General features: G+C 46.0%; 1 protein-coding gene across 1 annotated transcript in view; it reads right to left on the bottom strand.

Annotated features, from left to right (window-relative positions):
- Window positions 1–17799, bottom strand: part of E2F6 (E2F transcription factor 6) — a 236613-nt gene extending 218814 nt beyond the window's left edge. Inside the window, exon 1 of the mRNA XM_078647792.1 lies at window positions 17670–17799. Coding sequence (XP_078503918.1) covers window positions 17670–17705 — 36 coding nt within the window. The 5' untranslated portion in view covers window positions 17706–17799. The remainder of the gene's footprint in view (window positions 1–17669) is intronic.
- Between the last annotated feature and the right edge of the window lie 3580 nt (window positions 17800–21379).

The following is a 21379-nucleotide window of genomic DNA, read 5'->3' as shown; positions in this document are numbered from 1 at the left end:
CAACTCTTCATCTTCTAGTCGTTGGTTCCCTTCGTCCGGTCTTTTGGCTCAGACAGTCAGCCCTTTTTCGGGACCAACACCCTCCACTGAAACGCACTGGGCTCCCAACACCTACTGAGCACCCTGCAAAGGGCCGCCCCTGCACCACTGGTGGTGTAGACTTGGTGCTAACCTGGGACCCCCTTTACCCTAACCTTAACACTAGGAGCTTGGCTCCGGAGACCAAATGGCATGCCCACGAGTAGCCTCCAACCGGGGCGCCCCATTGGTTAACATTGGCACCCACTCTGCACCCAGCTGCCTTAGTGCTGCTGGTGGTGCCTCTCGAGTGCCTATCTGAACCTTGGTTCTACCCCCAAAAACTCTTATTACAAAACTGCCTACTTAACTGTAAACATAACTTGTTTTTTTCCATAAGAATGAATTGGGGGCGGGGTTTCTCTGAAAATTCTGCTGTGTTGATCTGTCTTGTACTGCACAAAACGTAAAGTATGGCTTTCACAAAAGTTAACCTGCTTACACATGTCCTGTGTTGCTTAAATTGTGTTAGTAGTGTGTTTCAGGCCATACCACAAACGTTATCAAGTTATCCAAAAATAATCTCACAGTAACTTAGAGTGTTTTTGAACAGTTTCTCATGGCAAAAATAATCTAAATGGCCCTTCCAAGCCAGCATTCAGTGTTGTGTGAAAAGTAACATTGCCTCACTGCTCAACGATACTACCACAAAAGAGAGTAAGGTATGATCTACTTTAGCCTCTGCTATACCTCTGGGGTTCCACTGGACTATGTACACACTATACCTTACTTTGGTATGATATATATCTATATCTATATATATCCATCCAGCTTCATACACACATGATTTGCAACAAGATGCAATAAACTTACACATGCTCATGGGGGTGAGCAGCCAAAATATCGAGTTTTTATTATCGACCTACACTAATAGAGTTTTTAATATCATAGGGACAGAATATCGATGTCACGAATATTGGGGACCAGCATATCGACCTTAGGGTAAGAAATATCAGTTTTTTTTATATCGAAGTAAGTAATATCTCAGTAAGTAATATTGTTAGCAACATTTTCGTTGTTAATATCGAAATTTAGGTTAGTGTTCTGTATTTTAGTAAGTACTTTATATGTATTAAGGTTTAAAAATTAATAAAAAAATGTAAAGTACATTTTGTGTTTCAGTATCAGAGCGGGTTTATAAGGGAATAGGGTGGGAAGTAATTTTATAATTGATTATTATTTTCTATTTGTTAATTTTTATGAATTGATTAATTGATCAATTAATGTTATTTTTATGTGTAGTGGAATGTGATTTTATAGTGAAATAGGGTGGAAAGTAATTGTAATTAAGTAATTATAAAATTTTAATAATTGGTATTGATCATTAATTTATTGTTAAATGGTCATTTTTATTGGTTGATTAATTGATCATTAAATTGTGTTATTTTTTTATGTGTAGTGGGTTTATAGGGGAATAGGGTGGGAAGTAATTTATAATTAAGTAATTATTTATTTTATTAATTTATATTTAATATTAATTTGAAATTAATTTGTATTAATTGATAAATAAAATAAAGTTGTTATTTTTTATGTGTTGCTGGTTGTGGGTTTATAGGGGAATAGAGTGGGAAGTAATTTATTTTATTAATTGTATTCATTGGTATTGATTAATAAATTATTAATTTGAATGAATTAATAAATACATTAACTGTGGTTTTTATGTGTAGCATGTTGTGCGTTTATAGGGGAATATGGTGGGAAGTAATTTAATTGTATTTAAGTAAATATTAATGTAATTGCATTGGTGTTCATTAATAATGTTTGTTATTTATTAATATGTTATTTATTTTTCAAAATTAGTTAATAAGTATGTCAATTTAACCCCTTTGCTATCCAACACTTTCCCTACTGTTGCACTCACTGGAGCGGGAATAGTCATTTTTACACCTACAATGTCCAACACTTTCCCCACTGTTGCACTCACTGGAGTGGGAATAGTAATTTTTACCCCTATGCTATCCTACACTTACCCTACTGTTGCACTGTTTGGAGTTGGAATAGTAATTTTATTCCCTCTGCTATCTCATATTTTTGTATTTTAGTTTCTGTAATATATAATTAATTTTAAAATTACTAAAAATTATTGGAATTTTTTTAGTTTGAGATATATATATATATATGTTTTATATTTATATTATTTTTTGGTGTATAGATGTATTTATAATAAGATATTTCAAATGTATAAGTTCTTAAAATAATAAAAAAAATATTAAGTATATAGATTATATGTATGTTTAATGTATTTTTACGTTACATATAAATATATTAGTTATAATGGTTTTAAAATATTTTTAACCGCTTATTTTAATGATGTGTTTACTTTGTTAAAAAAAAATAATTTTAAAAAAACGATTTTTTTAATAATATATTTTTTTCTCATTATTTTTGTACTTACCAAGATGCAGATAGGATGCAGATACTCTTTTTTTTTTTAACATAAAATGTTATTTCAAAAAGAGGCAAAGTCAATAAATCAGTCACTTACAAAAAGCAAATGTCTGAATCTGGTTACATCATGTAGGATGTCGATATTCTTGACTTCGATATTCTTGCGTCGATATTTCTGTAGGTCGATAATTCTGTCAGTGACCTGCTCATGTGGATGCAAAATCTCAAAAAAGGAAGACAAGGAGCGATCGATTTCCAGCATGACTCAATGCTAAAGATTCACCCATGGATAGTCAATGAACACTTGACTATTTAAGAAAGGATTTCCAAAGATCTTCCCTTAACACCAAGCATACCAGCTTTATGACTCCTCTGCCCCATCCACTTGGAGAAACCGCCCTCGGGCATGAAATGTGTGTGGGGTTTCAGTTACTGTTCCCCATACCTTCAGAGGGCGTACAGCATAGTAGTGCAAGAATTTTCCCGGTCAGAATTGCTCGCTAGCCTGCTGTAAGGAGAGCAGAGAGCCGTCGGCATAGAAATCCCCTCCTACCCAGCTTCCTTCCACCTGGTCATGCCCAGACTCTCAACCTTGCATCGGAACGCCAGTATGTCCCATATTGGTACATTTGGGGCCTAGGGGAGTCCTCTGCCTTATCTAGCCAGTTGTGCAACGTAATCTGGATTATGTGTAGGTCGTCCAATTTATTATGACCTCTGCATAACAAAGCCATATGGGACTCTACTAGTCGGGCCTCCTCCCACAATCTTCCCATCAATACCGTTTTACAGGTCATACAAGTCCACAGCAAGCCGTTCCGCTTGATAATATGCCTCTAGATCCAGCACGTTACCCCCAGCTCCTCGGAGCACTTTAATGTGTCCATCCTGATGGAACTGTTTATCCCCCCACACTAAGGTGACCAATAGTGATCTCCATTGATTCAACATTTCTGGTGCTATAGAGAACATGCAGTTCTGAAAAAGATGTAAGCAACAAGGGAGTATTAGCATCTTCAGGATAGCTATTCTGCCAGGAAGTGGCAGAAGCAAGGTCAACCAGCTATCCACATTCTTACATAGATTAGTAAATAACTGCATGGAGTCATCTCTGCCACCTATTTTCATTACTGGTAACAGCTTTTTCCATGTACTGTACTGTATCGAATCGATGTTCCAAGGTATGGCTGTTAGCATTAATGTAGATTGGGGCACGCGCTGTAGGCATTCTAAAGGATTATATGGAGGTTTTTTGCATAATAACTTTCAAATAAGTCTGCCTGCCAAAGTGATCCAATTCAGTTAGGAAAAACGCCATGGAGTGTGTTGGGTCCGTTACATATACAAGTAGATCATATGTGTACAGCAAGAAGGATAAAGGGCATCCCGGTCTAGAGCCTCTCCAGCACCAATTTAGGGGATATATATATATATATGCATTTATTTTGACCCTGGCCAGTGGCTTTGTATACAAGAGTGAGGCCAGTCTTATTAACTGCTGATCGAAATTAATTTTTTCCAGGGTAGCAAACAGGCATCACAAGAGAACGCGGTCTCAGTATCTAGCGATACCAAAGCAAGATCCTGGTCAGCAATTTCCACCTCACCCAGCGCATTGACCAAACATCTAATATTTAATGCAGCTAGCCTGGAAATGCGTTCTGGACGGTATGCACCAGGTCCATAATAACACCTTTCAAGCGATTTGCCAATATTTTGCCGAGAACGTGGAATAGACAAGCGTCTATATGCCTGACAATCCATTGGTTCATTACCCTATTTCAATAAGAGAATGACTGCCTCTCTCATCATCTTGGTGAGTTCATCCCGCTAGAGAGATTTCAGATATACCGCCATGAGCTTTTCAGACATTGTCCCTGGGAACGTTTGTCACCACTTTGCCAGGAGGCCATTTGGCCAAGGGGTTTTTGATGTAATCAGATCGGCTACTGCCGCCTTGATTTCAGCCTGCATGACCAGTGTCGCTAGTGACTTCTTCTGTTTGTGCGATTGTTTACGTCTCAACTATGAACGTAGCACCAGGTAACCATCCTCTTCCTGCGGAACAGGCATTGGACTGGAAAGCATTTTGTAATAATTACAAAAAGCCTCATTGATTTGCAGCTGCATATAGACTGTGACCCACTGCTCGTTCTGCAGTGCAGTAATAGTAACAGAGGCAATTTCATGACAGAGAAACCATGTCAGTAACGTTCTAGGACTATCCTCCTACCAGCAGACACGATTGAACATTATGTAATTCCTCTTTGTCTGCTTGTTCCATAAAATTTCAGCTTTTTCGTATTTCTGGCTAGTTGCTGTGTCCCCTGGAGTTGTCAGGTTTGAAGGGCCCCCAAGTCTCTGTTCTAGTGTTTTAAACTCACTCTCTAGTGTCCTCTTTGTGGTGACGACAGTGGAGATTATTAGCCCTTTCGTAACCACCTTCATTGCTGCCCAGTCTGTACCCCGGACAGCCATGGAATTGTCATTATGTCTGAAATAGTGTAAAAACTCTTCCTGAAGCATTTGCATGTGTGCCCTATCTTGCAGCACGGCGATCGGTAATCGCCAGGTGGAGATCCGTGCCCTATGTTGCTGGCAGCAGTATCTAAATACCGAGGGGGGAGTGGTACGAAAGGACTCTACTAGTGTAGGACACGCCCTGAATTCAAGGAGCCTCTTCTCTGTAGTAGGGAGAAGTTGAGTCCGCCCACACAGTACAGCCCTGCCCTGTCAGGACCATTCCAATGCCATCTTATGGCCTGCTGTTGCCCCCCCCCCCCCCCCCCCCCCTCTGCCCCTGTAGTTCACCATCCATGCTGCAGGTCTGGCACCCACTTCGCAGCCATGTCTAAATGGGAAGCTGCGCACATTAAGACCCACTTTTAGACCCTGGGTACCGCCTAGTCTAGTGTGGCCAAGATCACAGACATGTACTCACTGTCTGTTCCCTTTCCCGGCTCTGCAGCTAAGGCAACATGGTCATCTTGAGGACAGACCTCACAGTTCCATGAGCTCGACAAGTACCCACCGTTCTGCTGCCAACGACATCAGCCACGAATGTCTTTCTCACTTCCCTCTGCAGAGTTAGGTCTCTGATGATCCTGCAGCAGTGAAAATAGCACAGACGTACCCGGTAGATGGATCATTTATGGATAGTATGGGCCTTGACCTCTGTGAGGAGCATCCTCAGGGCATCTCTCTTGGGCATACTTCCTCACAGGTGCACTATAGTTGGCCAAACATTTAGATGACACATTAAACGCCAACACCTTTGAGCAAAATCTATTCAACAAATGCTAAACAAAGGGTCTCCCCCTGAATCTTGATTGGTTGTGCCACCTCGAGAGCATAGAGATCATACACTACTTTTTACCAACGAGACCCGGAATGTGAACGATGCAGCTGACATTTGTGAAGCAACTCAGAGATACAAAATTACCCTTCAAAATCAACCAAACACAAAGGCCAGGGCTCTTGTCATTGTTCACAACTCGATGTTAGTGCTGTCAGTATAACTTGCACCACCATATCTTTCAGGTGTCATCACTGATGGAATACGTGAGCTCATACGCACAGTATCACACTGCTGCAAGTTAGTTATACTTATGTCAGTTACATACAATGGACTAATTTCAGGTCTTTTTGTATGGTAGTGCATTTTCAGTAAATTTCAAATGTGCTTTTTTTTAACTCACGTTAAAATCCAACTATGTTTCTCACATATAAAATGCACTTTAACCTTTGTTTTTTTTCTGTGAATTTGTATGTTTTTTTACCATAAAGTAATACATTATTACAATAGGTGTGCAGTCTACCCCCACATGTGCAATGGGGTATTGGCTGCAGGACCTAGTCCTTTGGCCAGCAAGGCACCCAACCTCTCGTAGGCTGCCAACCCTCGCTATGTGAGAGGCCACACCCAACACATCGAAAGCAGGCAGCCACCTACAGCCCCTAAACCACATTCTTCCTTTTTATGGTTCTCGCAGGAGACGTTGGGGAGGGTCGCACTGGCTCCTGTGGACTCCCGCAGGAGTACACAGGATGTACTGGCTCTCACAGGATTGTGGGCCTCCAAAACATTATAAATTATATTTTCGCCAGTAGGTAGTTATAGGTAGGACTTGATTTGTATTAAAAGTTTTTCCGTTGCCTATGTCTTTGGCGGCGTTTGACAAATTTTCACAAATTCCTCCCAAAATTTGACACTCACGTCAGCTTGTGATTGGAAAGTTTCAGCTGGCCCGGCAGGCAGGAGCAGAGAAGAGGGGGAGTGGGGTGGGTTCAAAACACATTTTCCTAGGTTAATTCCCATAGGACCGTTGAACAAGGTTACAGCCTGAACAGAATGACACTGAATTTGGGCAAAAGGTAAATTTGGTTACACAGATCACACTTTCACTTATTTGGTGTAAATCTGTTCAGTAGTTTTAGAAATATTAAAAAGAAAAAAAAATTTGTAAATATATGGATATGTTTCTCTGCGGTTCCAACAGTCCCCGTGCTAAAATCTGATTGGCTGCCAACACTTCAACCAGAAAGTGTTGGCAGCCATCTTGGGACTCCGCTTGAGCTGAGTCCCACTAAGAATTTACAAAATAAACAAAAGAGGGACAGGATAGGACTACCCCGACGCCCTAGAACTGGTGGTGGGGTCCCACAGGGACCCAACTGAGTGTTAATATCAATTTGCTGCAAAATTGCAGGTGGATCCGCAGCACAATAAAAAGTGCAGGCTCATAAACATCCTTGTAAGGAAGCCCCCCAGTGGGCCAAATACCAGTGGCATGCAGACATTACAAGTCTAAAGGAGAGGGGCAAATGGAGCCCCCCCTTCAAGACTTTATAAAAGCCCTGGGGGCCACCATCTCAACGGGTTATTTATTAAATTAACTGGCACCAGTCATGATTAGAACTTTCATCTCGAAAATCAAAAGATTTCAATGGATTAGCATACACTGCCTCATTTTTAACCAGATAGAATTCCTGATCACTCTCCACTCCATTCAAATTTGGTGTTCTTTTTCAAAAGATTTCTCGTACGATATGGTTTTTCTGCACAACAGGGAATGAATCTATTAAAAAAATTCAACTAATCCCATAAAAGATCGTAATTGATCTTTGTATTCTGGTAGACTGAAATTTTCAAGGGCCTGAACCAGGCTTGCTGTTGGTTGGACTCCATTGGCCGACAAATGATAGCCTAAAAAAAAAAAATCAATGATGGGAGTGCTGAATCCACATTTTTCAAGCACCGATCGTCACCCCTCTGCTTTCTAAAATGAAAGTACCAGATGTAATTTATCATCGCAATGCAACTGATCTTTTCCAAAAACTAGCACATCGTCCTGGAAAGCAACAGCACCTTCTATATCTTTAAACAGACTTTTCACTACCCAGAAGAATATGGCCGACGTTAGCCTGAAGGGAATGCACCTGATTTGATACAAGCCTTCTGGGGTTATGAAGGAAGTATAATATCTAGTGGTATGCAGAGGCCACATTGAACAAACTAAAATCCCTACCTCTTTAAAGTGTGGATAGCATCTCTGTGGTATTAGAAAGTGGCCATTATAAGCCTCCTCCAACGGCACAAGTTTTTTTTTTTAATAGATAAAATTTGGACATAAACTTTCTTCAGTATTACTTGAGCAGGATTGTTGGGATCTAACAATATTACCAAATTCTTGGTCGTGCCAACCCAGTAAATAAGCATTGACTTTAGCCACGAACACAACGCCTGGTGTTATATTGTTTTTTTAAAGTTCTGCTTCATACTCTCCCACCATCTCGATGGGCTTGCCTCCATTCCCAATAGGCCGGATAACAGAACTCTTCAATTGAATTCCATTACTGCTTCAATTTCTTTCCGCTCAACAATGTGATTGGAGATCAAGAGTCTGCCATCATTTTTACTTCTAACCAGCTTATCACTTGCATACACAAAAGTCTTTTATCAAATTCAAGGATAAACACCTACTGATTATTACCATTCTCAGTATGTACCTCCAATGCTACCTCCTTATTAGTCAGTAATTCACCTTTGTCACTAGTGGAGAGATAATTTTCGCTTATCTTACTAAGTTCAACCCTGTGTATCTTGTTGGAGTCTATTTTGCTTTCAGACATCAGCACCCTGGCAAAGTGCCAGTTTTTCATGCATTTAGCTTAAGACAATCGAAGTCCTTCTATGAAAATTCACCAGTTCCATATGAATACTATCCTCAATAGGAACTTATTTCTGAATAGAGCCCAGAAGAGGTCCAGCAGGACGAAACACGTTGGCTACTGTGTGGTATCCTCCGCCCTAGGGAGAACCTTTACCCTCTTCCCCACCCTCTGTTAGGCTGGCACTTGGTCGACACCACTGTGACATCATTTAGAATGTCACAGCAGTGAACGTTCGGAGGAGAGCGCCCTGTATGAGAGGAACGATCTTACTGCGGACAGCTGTGGCTGGAGTCTTCTTCCTGGAAACCTTCACCTTACTAAAGAGAATCTTGTTTGTGCCAACCTTGTCTCCTGTGTCCTGATTGAGGTTGGATTTCTCACTGGCGACGAGGACGGGACAGGAAGTGGAATATAGACTCGAGCACCCTGAATTGTTTTTTTTGTTTTATTATTAATTTTATTTTTAGGTTTTAACAAGGTTGACAATGCAAGGTTGGAAATCACAGTACTAAATCCCCCCGCCCCCCATCTGACTAAGCGACACATCCCTGTATAGCAGACCGCGCTTACACTTAGGAGAATACACAGCCATTTAGCCAACCATCCCCAAGTATCTGACCGTATCTGTGGTCCACTGTAATGGGTATTCCATAATCATGTGCTGCGTGACAGGAGTCAAGGGGAAGGCCACTGACTTCGACCAGTTGATCATCAAGCCAGATAACGCGCCAAAGCGTACTACTTCTCTAAGTACGGAGGCCAAGTTACTATCTGGGTCTCTGACGTACAATAGAGTGTCGTCTGCATACATTGCTACAATAATGTTATACGTTGGGAAACCTATTCCCGCGTTTCCGTGGTATTCCCGTAGGGCGCATGCTAGTGGCTCCGCCACCAGAGCATAGAGGAGAGGCGAGAGCGGGCACCCCTCCCTGGTGCCACAGCTTATGGGGAAGGAATCGGTGACCGAGTCACCCATTCTGATCCTGGCACGCGGCTGATTATATAAGACCCCCACCATCTACAGAAAAGGTTGTCCTAGGCCCATGCGGTGAAGCACCAGTCTCATGAACGGCCATTCAACCGAGTCGAAGGCCTTTTCCATGTCAAGGAATATTGCCAGTGCCTTCCTATCCCGTTGAACGTGTTGCAGTGTGCCCAAAACAGTGCGTATATTGTACACCAAGTTCCTGTTAGGTATAAATCCAGCTTGTTCCGGAGCCCCCAGCCCGGGCGCGAGAAGTGCCAGACGGGTGGCCAGAACCTTAGCATAGAGTTTCGCATCGACATTAAGCAAGGACAGGGGTCTGTATGAGCTGCACTCATCCCGGGGTTTGCCCGGTTTCAATATGGGAACCAGGAGCGCCTCCCTCATGGAGTGTGGAATTATGCCCTCCACGCAGATATCGTCAAACAAAGCCGAGAGGTGCGGAAGGAGTTTGTCTTTGAAGGCTTTGTAGAAGCCCGCGGTAAGGCAGTCTGCGCCCGGGGCAATGCCTGATTTCATACTAGACAGGGCCTCCAAAATGTCATCTTTTTCTATGGGGAGCATAAGGAATTCCCTGTGCGTGTTGGTAAGTACTGGGATATCAATGTAGTTTAGGTAGTCATTTATGTCGTCCTCCAGGTCTCCATCCCGACGTGTAGAGGTCAGAATAGTAGGCCCTGAACGTGTTTGCAATGTCAACTTCAGCCGTGCACTCCTCCCCCTCAGCGTTCTTTATCTCCGTGATGTGCTGCCTACCCATATGCCCCAGCACCCTGAATTGTTAAAAGAAACTCCAGTTCTCACACTGCGAGGTGAAGGAAACGTGAGACTAAGAATCTTCATCGCGGATAAGAGTGCTTCCGTGATTTGTGGAGGCACACTCATCCCGGCTTGCTTAGAGAAGAACATGGGCAGGAATTACCGGGACTTACCTGCTTCCGGTGGAGGGATCGCTTTCACCGCAAGTTCTGGGAGCAGCATCGGTGACAAGAGCGAGGTGAGGAGTGTCTTGCGACGGAGAGGCACACAGAAGGTACGCTGCCGGGGCAGTTCGGAGTGGGACAGCGGAGGAAGAGCAGTTCCCCTCTACAGTCTTGTGCTGAGGGAAAACCAAAACAGACGGACTGGCACGGTGAGGAACTGTGGGGCATAGCAGATGCCTGGGCGAATGTTGATCGCCGGTGCCAGTGGTGGTGTATGAAGAATCTCCGGGCATTTTTGGAGCGTGGATTGGCAGTGCGAGCTGAGGAGGAGCGCCGCATGGAACGAAGCCAGGGCCGTCCTGTCAGAAGAGTGACGTCAGCGCAGTAGGGAGTGCGCGGAGGAGGCACGGGAAAGAAAATACCAGCCAGACCAACAGGGATCGTAGAGACTGTTGGAATCATCGTAGGGTGTGAAATTTGGGTTTTGGGTGATTGGAAGGCGGGCTGTATTGGGCCAGTACAAGTGTACCACGTAGAAGCCCTGTAGCTTCTGGGCATGTCGCAGCGTTAGGCATTGGTGTGAGGCCAATTGAGACCATCTCTTACCTTCACTTATGTCTCCTCTATGTTTGGTATTCCTGCTAGGAAGGTGATAACGTTATGACTTAAAACCGTGGTGGTTTTTGTTGTATTTTGCCATCCCCTAGTAGCTATCCGATAGCCTTTACACCCCTCTCACCTGGAAGTTAGCATAGCCATGCAGAATGTAACCTCTCCTCCGTTCTTTTTACCCACCCCTGGAGAACCAACCCTCAAGTGGAACAAATGGAAGAAAGTGTTCCAAAACTATGCGGTGGTGTGTGGACCAAACTTAGGGCTTGAAAGGAAAGTTGTCCTTTTAATGCATTACCTAGGCGCAGAAGGACAAGAAAATCTTCCAGATTTGAATGCGAATGATGCGAGGGGGTTGAATGAATTTGAGTTAAGCCTGAAAAAACTAGAAATACATTACCTACCAAAGATAAGCACTATTATGGAGCGTTATAATTTTGGGAAGAGAGGGCAAAATGAAGGTGAGACGATAGAGGAGTTTGTCTCTGAATTGTGTAAACTAGCAGCTACCTGCTAGTTTGGGGGAGCTTGTGAAGAGAGAATCCGTGACCAGTTTGTCTTGACATGTAAGATTGAACGCATAAGAGATGAACTATGGTTAAAAGACGACCCGCCCCTGGGGGAGGTGCTCATAGAGGCGTAACAGGTGGGAGCACATGATGCAATGTGTGAATGAAATAAAGCAAGATGGTGAGAGTAAAGTCAAGGTGAATGAAGTGTCAGTGGAAGGTGAGAATGTACTTGCAGTCAAAGAACAAAAAAAGGAGCAGAAGTAGGCAAGAGAGTTGGAGTTTCAAAGGAAACGGTTACCGGTGCGGCAAGCAAGGTCACATGGCAAGTGACAGGGATTGTCCTGCCCTGAAATCATTATGCAATAAGTGTGGGAAGAGGGGACATTTCAGACAATGTTGCAGAAGTATTAGCAATTACAAAAAAACAGGGTAGGGAAAGCTCCATGCGCGTTAGCGATGAAATTGTGTTGCAAGTACAGGGAGAGTCAGTTTGCAGTCCCAAGGATGAAAACTGTGGAAGGGACTGGGATGGAAGCAATGTTTGATTTATGTTCCAAGATCACAATCATATCTGCAGTGGAATTTGAGAGAGTGTCTAGTCTCAAGAAAATGGATGCAAGACCAGGTGGGTACGGGGGGCAGCCCATAGGCATGAAAGGTCACTTTTGGGGTACAGTTGGCTACAAAGACAGGGTAAAGGCTACTAAGATCTACGTGTCTAGAAAAGGTGATAACATTCTGGGGTGGCAAGCACAAAAGGAACTAGGCATATATCTTAATCCCAACAAGGATCCCCAGATACTAGTACAGGAAGTGGGTAGAGCAAGAGTGGGGATAGAGTAAGAGTTTAAAGAGGTCTTTGCGGAGGACCTGGGTTGCCTCAGAAACTATTCCCATAGAATAATGCTTAAAGAGAATGCCAAGCCCGTTGCAGCCAAGGTCAGAAACCTCCCCATTGCCATACAGGAAGCGGGAAGGAAGAGTTGGAGAAACTATGCAGTTTAAAAGGTGATAGAACCAATTGAAGCCACAGAGTGGCTGGCACCAATAGTCGCAGCCAAGAAGACGGATGGATCTGTTCGGCTATGCATTGATCTTAGGGCGCTGAACAAAGAAGTTATCGTGGACAAGTTCCCACTTCCAAACATCTCACAAATGATGTGCATACTGGAGGGAGCAAAGATATTTACCACACTCGACTTGGCCTCAGGTTATCACCAGGTTAGACTCCACCCTGACTCCCAAGAACTCACCCATGGGGGCGTTCAAATTTAAGCGGAGGCCGTTCGGGCTGGTCTCAGCCGCGGCAGTGTTCCAAAGGATAATGAGTAACTTGCTCCTGTGGTCATGTGCTACCAGGATTTTCAGAGAATGAGGAACAACATGAATTCAGGTTGAGAAAAGTACTGGAGAGATTCAAAGAACAGGGACTCACAGTAAAGTAAGAAAAACACAAGATTGGCTGTGCCGAAATAGAATTCCTGGGTCATAAAGTGACGGCAGGGGGAATTCGTCCGAAGGCAGAGCTAGAAAACACTATCATCAACCTCTCCCCACCTAAAAACAAAGATGAGATAAAATTATTCATGGGGATGATAGTTTTATAGCAAGTTTGTACAAAACTTTGCTAGACGCACATATACCATACACAACCTACTTAAGAAAGGGGTAGTCTTCAATTGGAGTGAGGAGTGCCAGAAGGAATTTGAAGATACAAAAAGGGCACTGGCAGAAGCTCAGAGTCTCAAATCTTTTATACCAAGGAAGAAGACTGTGCTGACCACCGATGCAAGTTCGAAAGGACTGGGAGCAGTCCCCATGCAGATGAGTGAAAAAGGCAAGGAGACAATAGCGTTTGCTTCAAGATCGCTCCGCAAGGCTGAGGTAAATTATTCGGTGACATTGGGCCATGAGCAAATTCAGAGACTTTGTGTGGGGAACAAGGTTTCACCTGAGGACAGACCACAAGCCCTTGGTTGAAGTATTCAGCAGGAAAGGACTGGACTCCATTTCAAGCAGGATAAGACGCTGGGTGGTGAACCTCCAAGATAACACATTCGATGTCGAATACGTACCGGGGCAAGAAACCAAGAAGCAGACTGTCTTTCACGCCTGGTGAGGGAGTCGAACGAAGATCTGATCGGCACAGAAGAGGAAGATGAGGATGAGAGGGAGATACAGTCGGAACACATGTGTGTCGTTACCCAAGGAGCCATTGAAGAAGAAAGCTGGAAAGGAACTCTAAGAAACTATGCACTACTAAAGGAGGTGTGCGTGAAAACTAAAGAAGGTTGGAAAGACAAAGACAAACAAGAAGAGGCACTAAGACCGTTCTAGATGGTCAGAAATGAATTATCAGTCACCGACGACTGTCTGTTCAGGGGCACGAGGTTCGTTCAACCTGAGATCTTAAGAAACCGTCTAGTCAACCTGGCCCACGAAGGGCACTTGGGGATTACCAAAACTAAGCAAAGGTTGCATGCAGACTACTGGTGGCCCAGCATGGACACTGAGATCGAGAGGGAAGTAAGAGACTGCATACCGTGCTCTACCAGTGACAAGATTCTAAACCACCACACACCTCCAATGCAGTGCAGGCCACTCCCTATAGGTCCATGGGTGGACGTGGCGTTAGACATAGTGGGTCCACTAACCAGTGAACATAGGACACCTTACATCCTGGTACTTGTAGATCTGTACTCAAGGTGGCCGGAAGGTGGTAATTGATTTCTTACAAGAAGTGTTCCTCGGGAAAGGGTTGCAATGCCTAGTACCTTATTAACTGACAATGGTGTGCAACTCTGCTCTAAAGAAATGCAACATTTCCTAGAAAGCAGTGGGATTGCACAAGAAGTGTGCGCTATATCACCCTGAGACTAATGGGATGGTCGAAACGATTTAATAAAACCATCAAGGAAGGATGCAGCTAGCAAGGGCTAGTGGGTTGAGTTGAAAAGATGAGGTAGTGAAACGCTTGGAGGCCTACAGACTCACCCCTCACCAAACCACAGGCGTCACCCCTTTTGAACTATTGAGAGCAAGAAGACCAAACTCAAGGCTAGTACCAGGGTGGATGGGTTGGCACAAAGGTTGGACGGGTCACTGTAGGGAGTCACAGTGGCGTGACAGGCAATTCAAAGCTGCGAGGGACAGGAAAACCAGGTTTGATAAACTGCACTCAGTTAAAGAGATTAAGTTTAAAGTTGGTGATGTGGTCAAGATTAAAGCACCCACAGGCAAATCAAATTGGTCAGAGTTCTCTACACCCACAAAGATTGTGAAAATATTTAATAATGCTGTGAAAACACAAGAAGGAAAGATTTGGAATTTGGGGAGGGTGGCGAGGTACACCGCTCCCACAGCACATGATGACGACAGAACAAGGAGTGAGTGTGAATCACACTCTAAGGGAGACCCATCCGAACCGAGCGGTTCGGGACGGGCCAACCTTACTCGTAGGTCGAGCTGCAGGGAGGTTATCCGCCCTAAGTATTTGGAGCATTATGTCACCAAGTGAAGTACACCTTGTTGTTTATGTTCTGTGTAACTTTATCCTGTCACCAAGTGAGTTACACTTTGTTGGTTATTTTCCAGTTCTTTCAGCATGTAGGCCCCCCAATTAAGGATGGCGGCGGAATGTTCTGCATACAACATTGTGACGTGAAGCACAATGTCAAAAATGTAGGCTGCGTGTGGGGAGCTCACATTGAAAGCCATAAATACCTCGCTCAAGAGTTCAGCCCACGAGGAATGCCTCGAACCTTCGTTAGAGAAAAGTGCTTTAATTACAGTACCTTTTTCTGGCATATTTGAACACGGTTGAGAGCCCCAGGGTCTTGGAGGCAATAGATTAACACTGCCTTGGGCGCACTACCAAGAACAGACCTGCAGGGGATTCTGACTGGTATTAATAAAATCGGGTACAGGAATCACACATGGATCTCTCGCTCATCCTGCTGTGTTAACTTGTTGCCAATATAAAGTCGGAGATCACCAGGTAAGAGTTTATTCAAGTTACAGCATACAGTAAACAGCCGGACATATCAATACATGCTGCAACCACCACATCCCAGTTCAACAGCCTTTATTAACTTCTTTATTGCCTTAACATTCCTTAACTATGTTAACACACAACACTCCATAGTTGAGTCCCAAGACTCATCTATTCTTAAGATCTTCCCTTATATGGCATTGTCTTCCTTTTGGGAGTGCTCTTACAAACCCAACACACTCACACCTAACCAAATGAAACTAAAGAACATTCTGCTTAGCTGTCTCTTTCCACAAAATCACTGCCTTAAGGAAAACAGAAGGTACCATAACATTCTCAATGGTTGAACAGTGTGTGCCATTTATATAGTATCGAAACTGCCCAGCTTCAATTAAGCGAAATTAGATCTTTTAACTGATTTGGTCACTCTACGAGGTTATTTGTACAGACGTCAGTCCACACCTAGGGCCTCATTTATGAGGCCGTGCGTCACTTTTACGCTGCCGGTGCGTCACTTTTTGTGACGCACCAGCAGCGTAAAAAATGTGCCTTGTTGCACCATATTTACAAAGTGACGCATCTAGGTAGATGCATCACTTTGTAAACCCCTGCGCCACATTATACCTGCGCCAGGTATAATGTATGCAGGGGGGCGTTCTGACGCAAGAAAGGGTCATAGAAGTGACGCAGTGAAATCTATGCGATTTCACTGCGCCACTTCTAGGACACAAATGCATCAATTTCTTACGCCTGCCTCACAGCAGGTGTAAGACTGACGCAGGTCCTTTCACATGGGGCTTGCCCCATGTGAAAGGAGACATTGCTGGAGTTGCGTCATTTTTGTGACGCACTCCAGCAATGTGTCACTTTTGCGCCATACAGATACGTCAGAAATACTGACGTATCTGTAACTCCTTGCGCCATGATGCGTCATACTGTAAATATGACGCACCATTGGTGTCGCAAGGAGTGAGCAGTGAAAAGTGACGTATCGCTGGTTTCACGCAGCGATGCGTCACTTTTCATAAATGAGGCCCCTAATCTTTATACCCTAACGTAAATGCAAACCACCTTAAATCACACCAAAACCTAGATTTTAACCGTAGATCATCTTTTTCAGAGTCTGACTTTTCGTTCCCTATGTGTCATTTTTCCCACAAGTCAGTTCATACGTTATACATCACTGCTCATAATTATATTCAAAAATACTTAACGTAAAGTACTAAGCACGTAGCAATAAAACAGAAGAGAGAACTGGCACTAGTTATTTAGTCAATTGCCGTCTCATTTGTAAATTGTTTATACTGTTACCATGTTAAAAGCAAAAATATTGCCAATACTAGTAAACGAATAAATAAAACCGTTTCTTTTAAAGTCGCCCAGAGATGTTCCGTAACGTTGCTATCTAAAGTGAAGAAAGCATCATAGGGGGCCAGATCGTTATTCTCCTATATATTTTAAGTATTCTCCTGCGAGGTTGAAAATCTGAAACTCGAACTCACTGGTAAGCTTAATGGCGCTGGAATGGACTGCTATGTGTAATTGCACGGCAAATTGGCTTAGCGACGTAACAAGTCTTAAAAAAAAAAAAAAAGGACATTCATTTCAATCTATCGCAACTGTATGTCAGTCAGAGAGGCCACCTCGTCACAAATGTAAGAATCACACATCATCACAAAAACTTTTAAACAGATTTGGGGACTGCGCAGTTTGTCCACTTCCTTTAACTTTGTAGTTTAATCCTCACTGATGCATCACATTTCAGACTTATCATTTTGACTTTGCTAACCTATGGCCCAAAATAAGGAAACTACTAGCAACATGTAAAGCAAGGAGCGCTGCTGGGTAGCAGAGCACCTCATGGTACAGTGAGCTCGACTACAGTAGTCTAATTTCTTGCTAGATTGCCAAAGCGTTCTAGTAGGGGCGCCGGTAGTAGATATAAGGGGCCCAACCCACGCGAAGGGCCTTATGTCGGACCGCAGGCTGGGCAGCGCACTCACCCGGAACTTCTCTGGATGGGTCCTGGAGGAGGACATGGCCTCGGTGCGCCCGGGTCTCCCGCGCACTTTCCCCCACGCCTGCCCTGGCGTAGATACAAACACTCAGCGGCAGCACGCCGCCAAAATAGACATAGGACAACCGCCAGGCAGACTCTTTTACAGTCCCTGTCAGAGAACCACCAGACACTGGAGCGCGCGCAACGCATCTCAAAAGCTGATTCTACGTGCATCCATGTTAGGAGTAGCAAAGTTATTACGGGGCGATTAAAGGGCGCGGCCAGTCTGCAACTCCTTGCTGTATTTATTAATTTATTTAATGCAATTTTATATAGCGCGGACTTCAGCCAAAGGTGTCAGACCTCTTCACAATAGAACCAAGTACGTTACATGAGGAAATGTACATACTTACACCCACGTTACAGATACAAACGAGATAGATGAAAAAGTAAAATAAAAAAATAGGTGGCAGACAAAACTAAAAAAAACAACATTAGGATTAGGATCGTAAAGGCATAGATTACATATTTACAACATTGTGAGAACTTCTTTGTTGTATATTCATTTAGTTATTACCTTTAAATCATGAGTTGTTTATGTATTGTTTTGAATTATGATCATGTTCAATCAATCAATCAATCAATGACACTTGTAAAGCGCGCTACATACCCGTAGGGTCTCAAGGCGCTGGGGGGGGGGGGGGGGGGGGCTACTGCTCGAACAGCCAGGTCTTCAGCTTCTTCCTGAAGGAGAGGTGGTCTTGGGTCAGGCGCAGGTCGGTCGGGAGGGAGTTCCAGGTCTTGGCAGCCAGGTAGGAGAAGGACCTTCCTCCTGTAGTCGCTCTTCGGATGCGGGGGACGGCGGCGAGGGCGTGGTTGGCTGATCGGAGGTGGCGTTTGGGAGCGTAGAAGTTGACTCGGCTGTTGAGGTAGCTCGGGCCTTGGTCGTGTAGGGCTTTGTGTGCGTGGGTGAGGAGGCGGAAGGTGATTCTTTTGCTGACGGGGAGCCAGTGAAGGTCTCTGAGATGTCCGGAGATGTGACTGGTTCGTGGGATGTCGAGGATGAGTCTGGCTGAGGCGTTCTGGATCCGCTGGAGTCTCTTCTGGAGCTTGGCGGTGGTACCGGCGTAGAGGGCGTTGCCGTAGTCCAGTCGGCTGGTGACGAGGGCCTGGGTGACGGTCCTCCTGGTCTCGGTGGGGATCCACCAGAAGATCTTCCGTAGCATGCGTAGGGTGTTGAAGCACGCCGAGGAGACGTTGTTGACTTGCCTGGTCATGGAGAGGGAGGAGTCCAGGATGAAGCCCAGGTTGCGTGCATGGTCTGTTGGTTTGGGTGCGGAGCCCAGGGCGGGAGGCCACCAGGAGTCGTCCCAGGCAGAGGGTGAGGGTCCCAGGATGAGGACCTCCGTCTTGTCCGAGTTCAGTTTTAGGCGGCTGGTCGTCATCCACTCGGCTACCTCCTTCATCCCTTCGTGCAGGTTGGCTCTGGCGGCGGCGGGGTCGTTGGTCAGGGAGAGGATCAGCTGGGTGTCGTCGGCGTAGGAGATTATGCTGAGGTTGTGTTTGCGTACGATGGCCGCGAGGGGGCTCATGTAGACGTTGAAGAGGGTGGGGCTCAGAGATGATCCTTGAGGGACGCCGCAGATGACTTCGGAGGCCTCTGACTTGTACGGTGGTAGGCGGACTCTCTGTGTTCTTCCGTCGAGGAAGGAGATGATCCATTCCAGCGCCTTGTCCTGGATTCCGATGTTGCTGAGGCGCCGTACTAGGGTGCGGTGGCAGACCGTGTCGAATGCCGCGGAGAGGTCTAGGAGGATGAGGGCCGCTGTTTCTCCATTGTCCATCAGGGCTCGGATGTCATCGGTGGCGGCGATGAGGGCGGTCTCGTGCTGTGGTTGGCTCGGAAGCCGGACTGTGAGGGGTCGAGGGATCCGTTCGTCTCGAGGAAGGCGGCCATCTGCTTGTTGACGGTCTTCTCGATGACTTTGGCTGGAAACGGGAGGAGCGAGATGGGGCGGTAGTTCTTGAGGTCGGTGGGGTCCGCTGTTGGTTTCTTGAGTAGAGCGCTGAGTTCGGCGTGTTTCCAGCTCTCAGGGAAGATGGTGGTGTCGAAGGATGTGTTGATGATGTCTCGCAGGTGGGGTGCGATGACAGCGTCGGCCTTGTTGAAGACGTGGTGAGGGCAGGGGTCGGTCGGAGATCCGGAGTGGATGGAGTTCATCGTGCGGATGGTGTCTTCGGTGCTGATCGGGGTCCAGGCGTGGAGGGTGGTAGTGGGGGGTGGTTGTTCGGTCATGGTGTGCGTTGGTTGGTTGTTGAAGCTGTTGTGTATGTCCGCGATCTTGTTGTGGAAGTATGAGGCGAGGGAGTTTCAGAGGTCTTGCGATGGGGTGATGTCGTTGTTTCCTGCGCTGGGGTTGGAGAGCTCTTTCACGATGTTGAAGAGTTCCTTGCTGTTGTGTGCGTTGTTGTCCAGCCTGTCCTTGAATGCTGTTTTCTTGGCGGCGCGGATCAGCTGGTGGTGTTTCCGGGTGGCAAGCTTGAAGGAGGTCCTGTTGTCCGGTGTCGGATCCCTTCTCCAGACTTTCTCGAGGGCTCGGCAGTTCTTCTTGGAGCTCTTGAGTTCGTCGGTGAACCAAGGGGCCTTCTTGCTGCCGGGTCTGCTGGGCGGGGTCCTCAGTGGGGCGAGTTCGTCCGCGCAGTTGCTGATCCACTTCGTGAGGTTGTCGGCGGCCTGGCTGGGGTCTGCTGAGCTGGCAGGAGGGTGCTGGCTCAGGGAGGTGGCGAGCTGGTCTGCTGTGATCTTGTTCCAGCTTCTGCGGGCGGCCTGTTGTTGGTGGTGGTGGGTCGTCGTTCTCTTGAAGGTGAAGTGGACGCAGCTGTGGTCCGTCCATTGAAGTTCTGTGGCGTGGCTGAAGTCGATGTCTGTGCTGGAGGAGAAGACTGCATCGAGTGTGTGTCCGGCGAGGTGGGTGGGGGTGGACACCAGTTGCTTGAGTCCCAGGTTGGCGAGGTTGTCGAGCAGGGTGCTGGTGTTGCGGTCGTTGTTGTTCTCCAGATGGAAGTTGAGGTCTCCCAGGAGGATGTAGTCAGCGGAGGGGAGGGCATGCGGGCTGACGAAGTCAGCGATGTCCTCGCTGAATTGTGTGCGTGGTCCAGGGGGTCGGTAGATCAGGGTGCCTCTGAGGGTGGTGTTCGGGTTGGTGTGGATCTGGAAATGCAGGTGTTCGGCGCTGGTCAGGGTGTTGTCGGTGCTGGTCGTGAGACGGATGGTGTTCCTGTGGATGATGGCGATGCCTCCTCCCATCTGGTTGGCGTTTCGGTCCCTCCGGACGATCTTGTAGCCCTCTGGGATGGCGATGGCGATGTCGGGCGCTGAGGAGGCGTTCATCCAGGTCTCCGTGAGGAAGGCAACGTCAGGGGCTGTGGTGTCTAGGAGGTTCCAGAGTTCGATGGCGTGTCTGTGGACGGAGCGGGTGTTGAGCAGGATGCACTTGAGGTGGGTGCTGCTGGTGTTCGACTTGGCGGGTGCTGGTGCGAGGCTGGTCCGGATGCAGGAGAACTTGCAGGCGTGGCAGCTGAAAGGTCCGTGGGTACGTCGTGGAGTGGCTTGATGGCATTCTGGGAGTCGGCCGGTGTTGAGAGCGGTGAGGGTGGTGGCGGAGTACGTCAGGCGGGTCGGTCGGGCTCTTCGGGGGCCAGGGGTCCTGGCAC

This window comes from Lissotriton helveticus, chromosome 6 (assembly GCF_964261635.1).
Source record: "Lissotriton helveticus chromosome 6, aLisHel1.1, whole genome shotgun sequence".
Taxonomy (NCBI): domain Eukaryota; kingdom Metazoa; phylum Chordata; class Amphibia; order Caudata; family Salamandridae; genus Lissotriton; species Lissotriton helveticus.
Note: the sequence above shows the minus strand (reverse complement) of the source record. Positions and strands in the feature narration are given on the sequence as shown.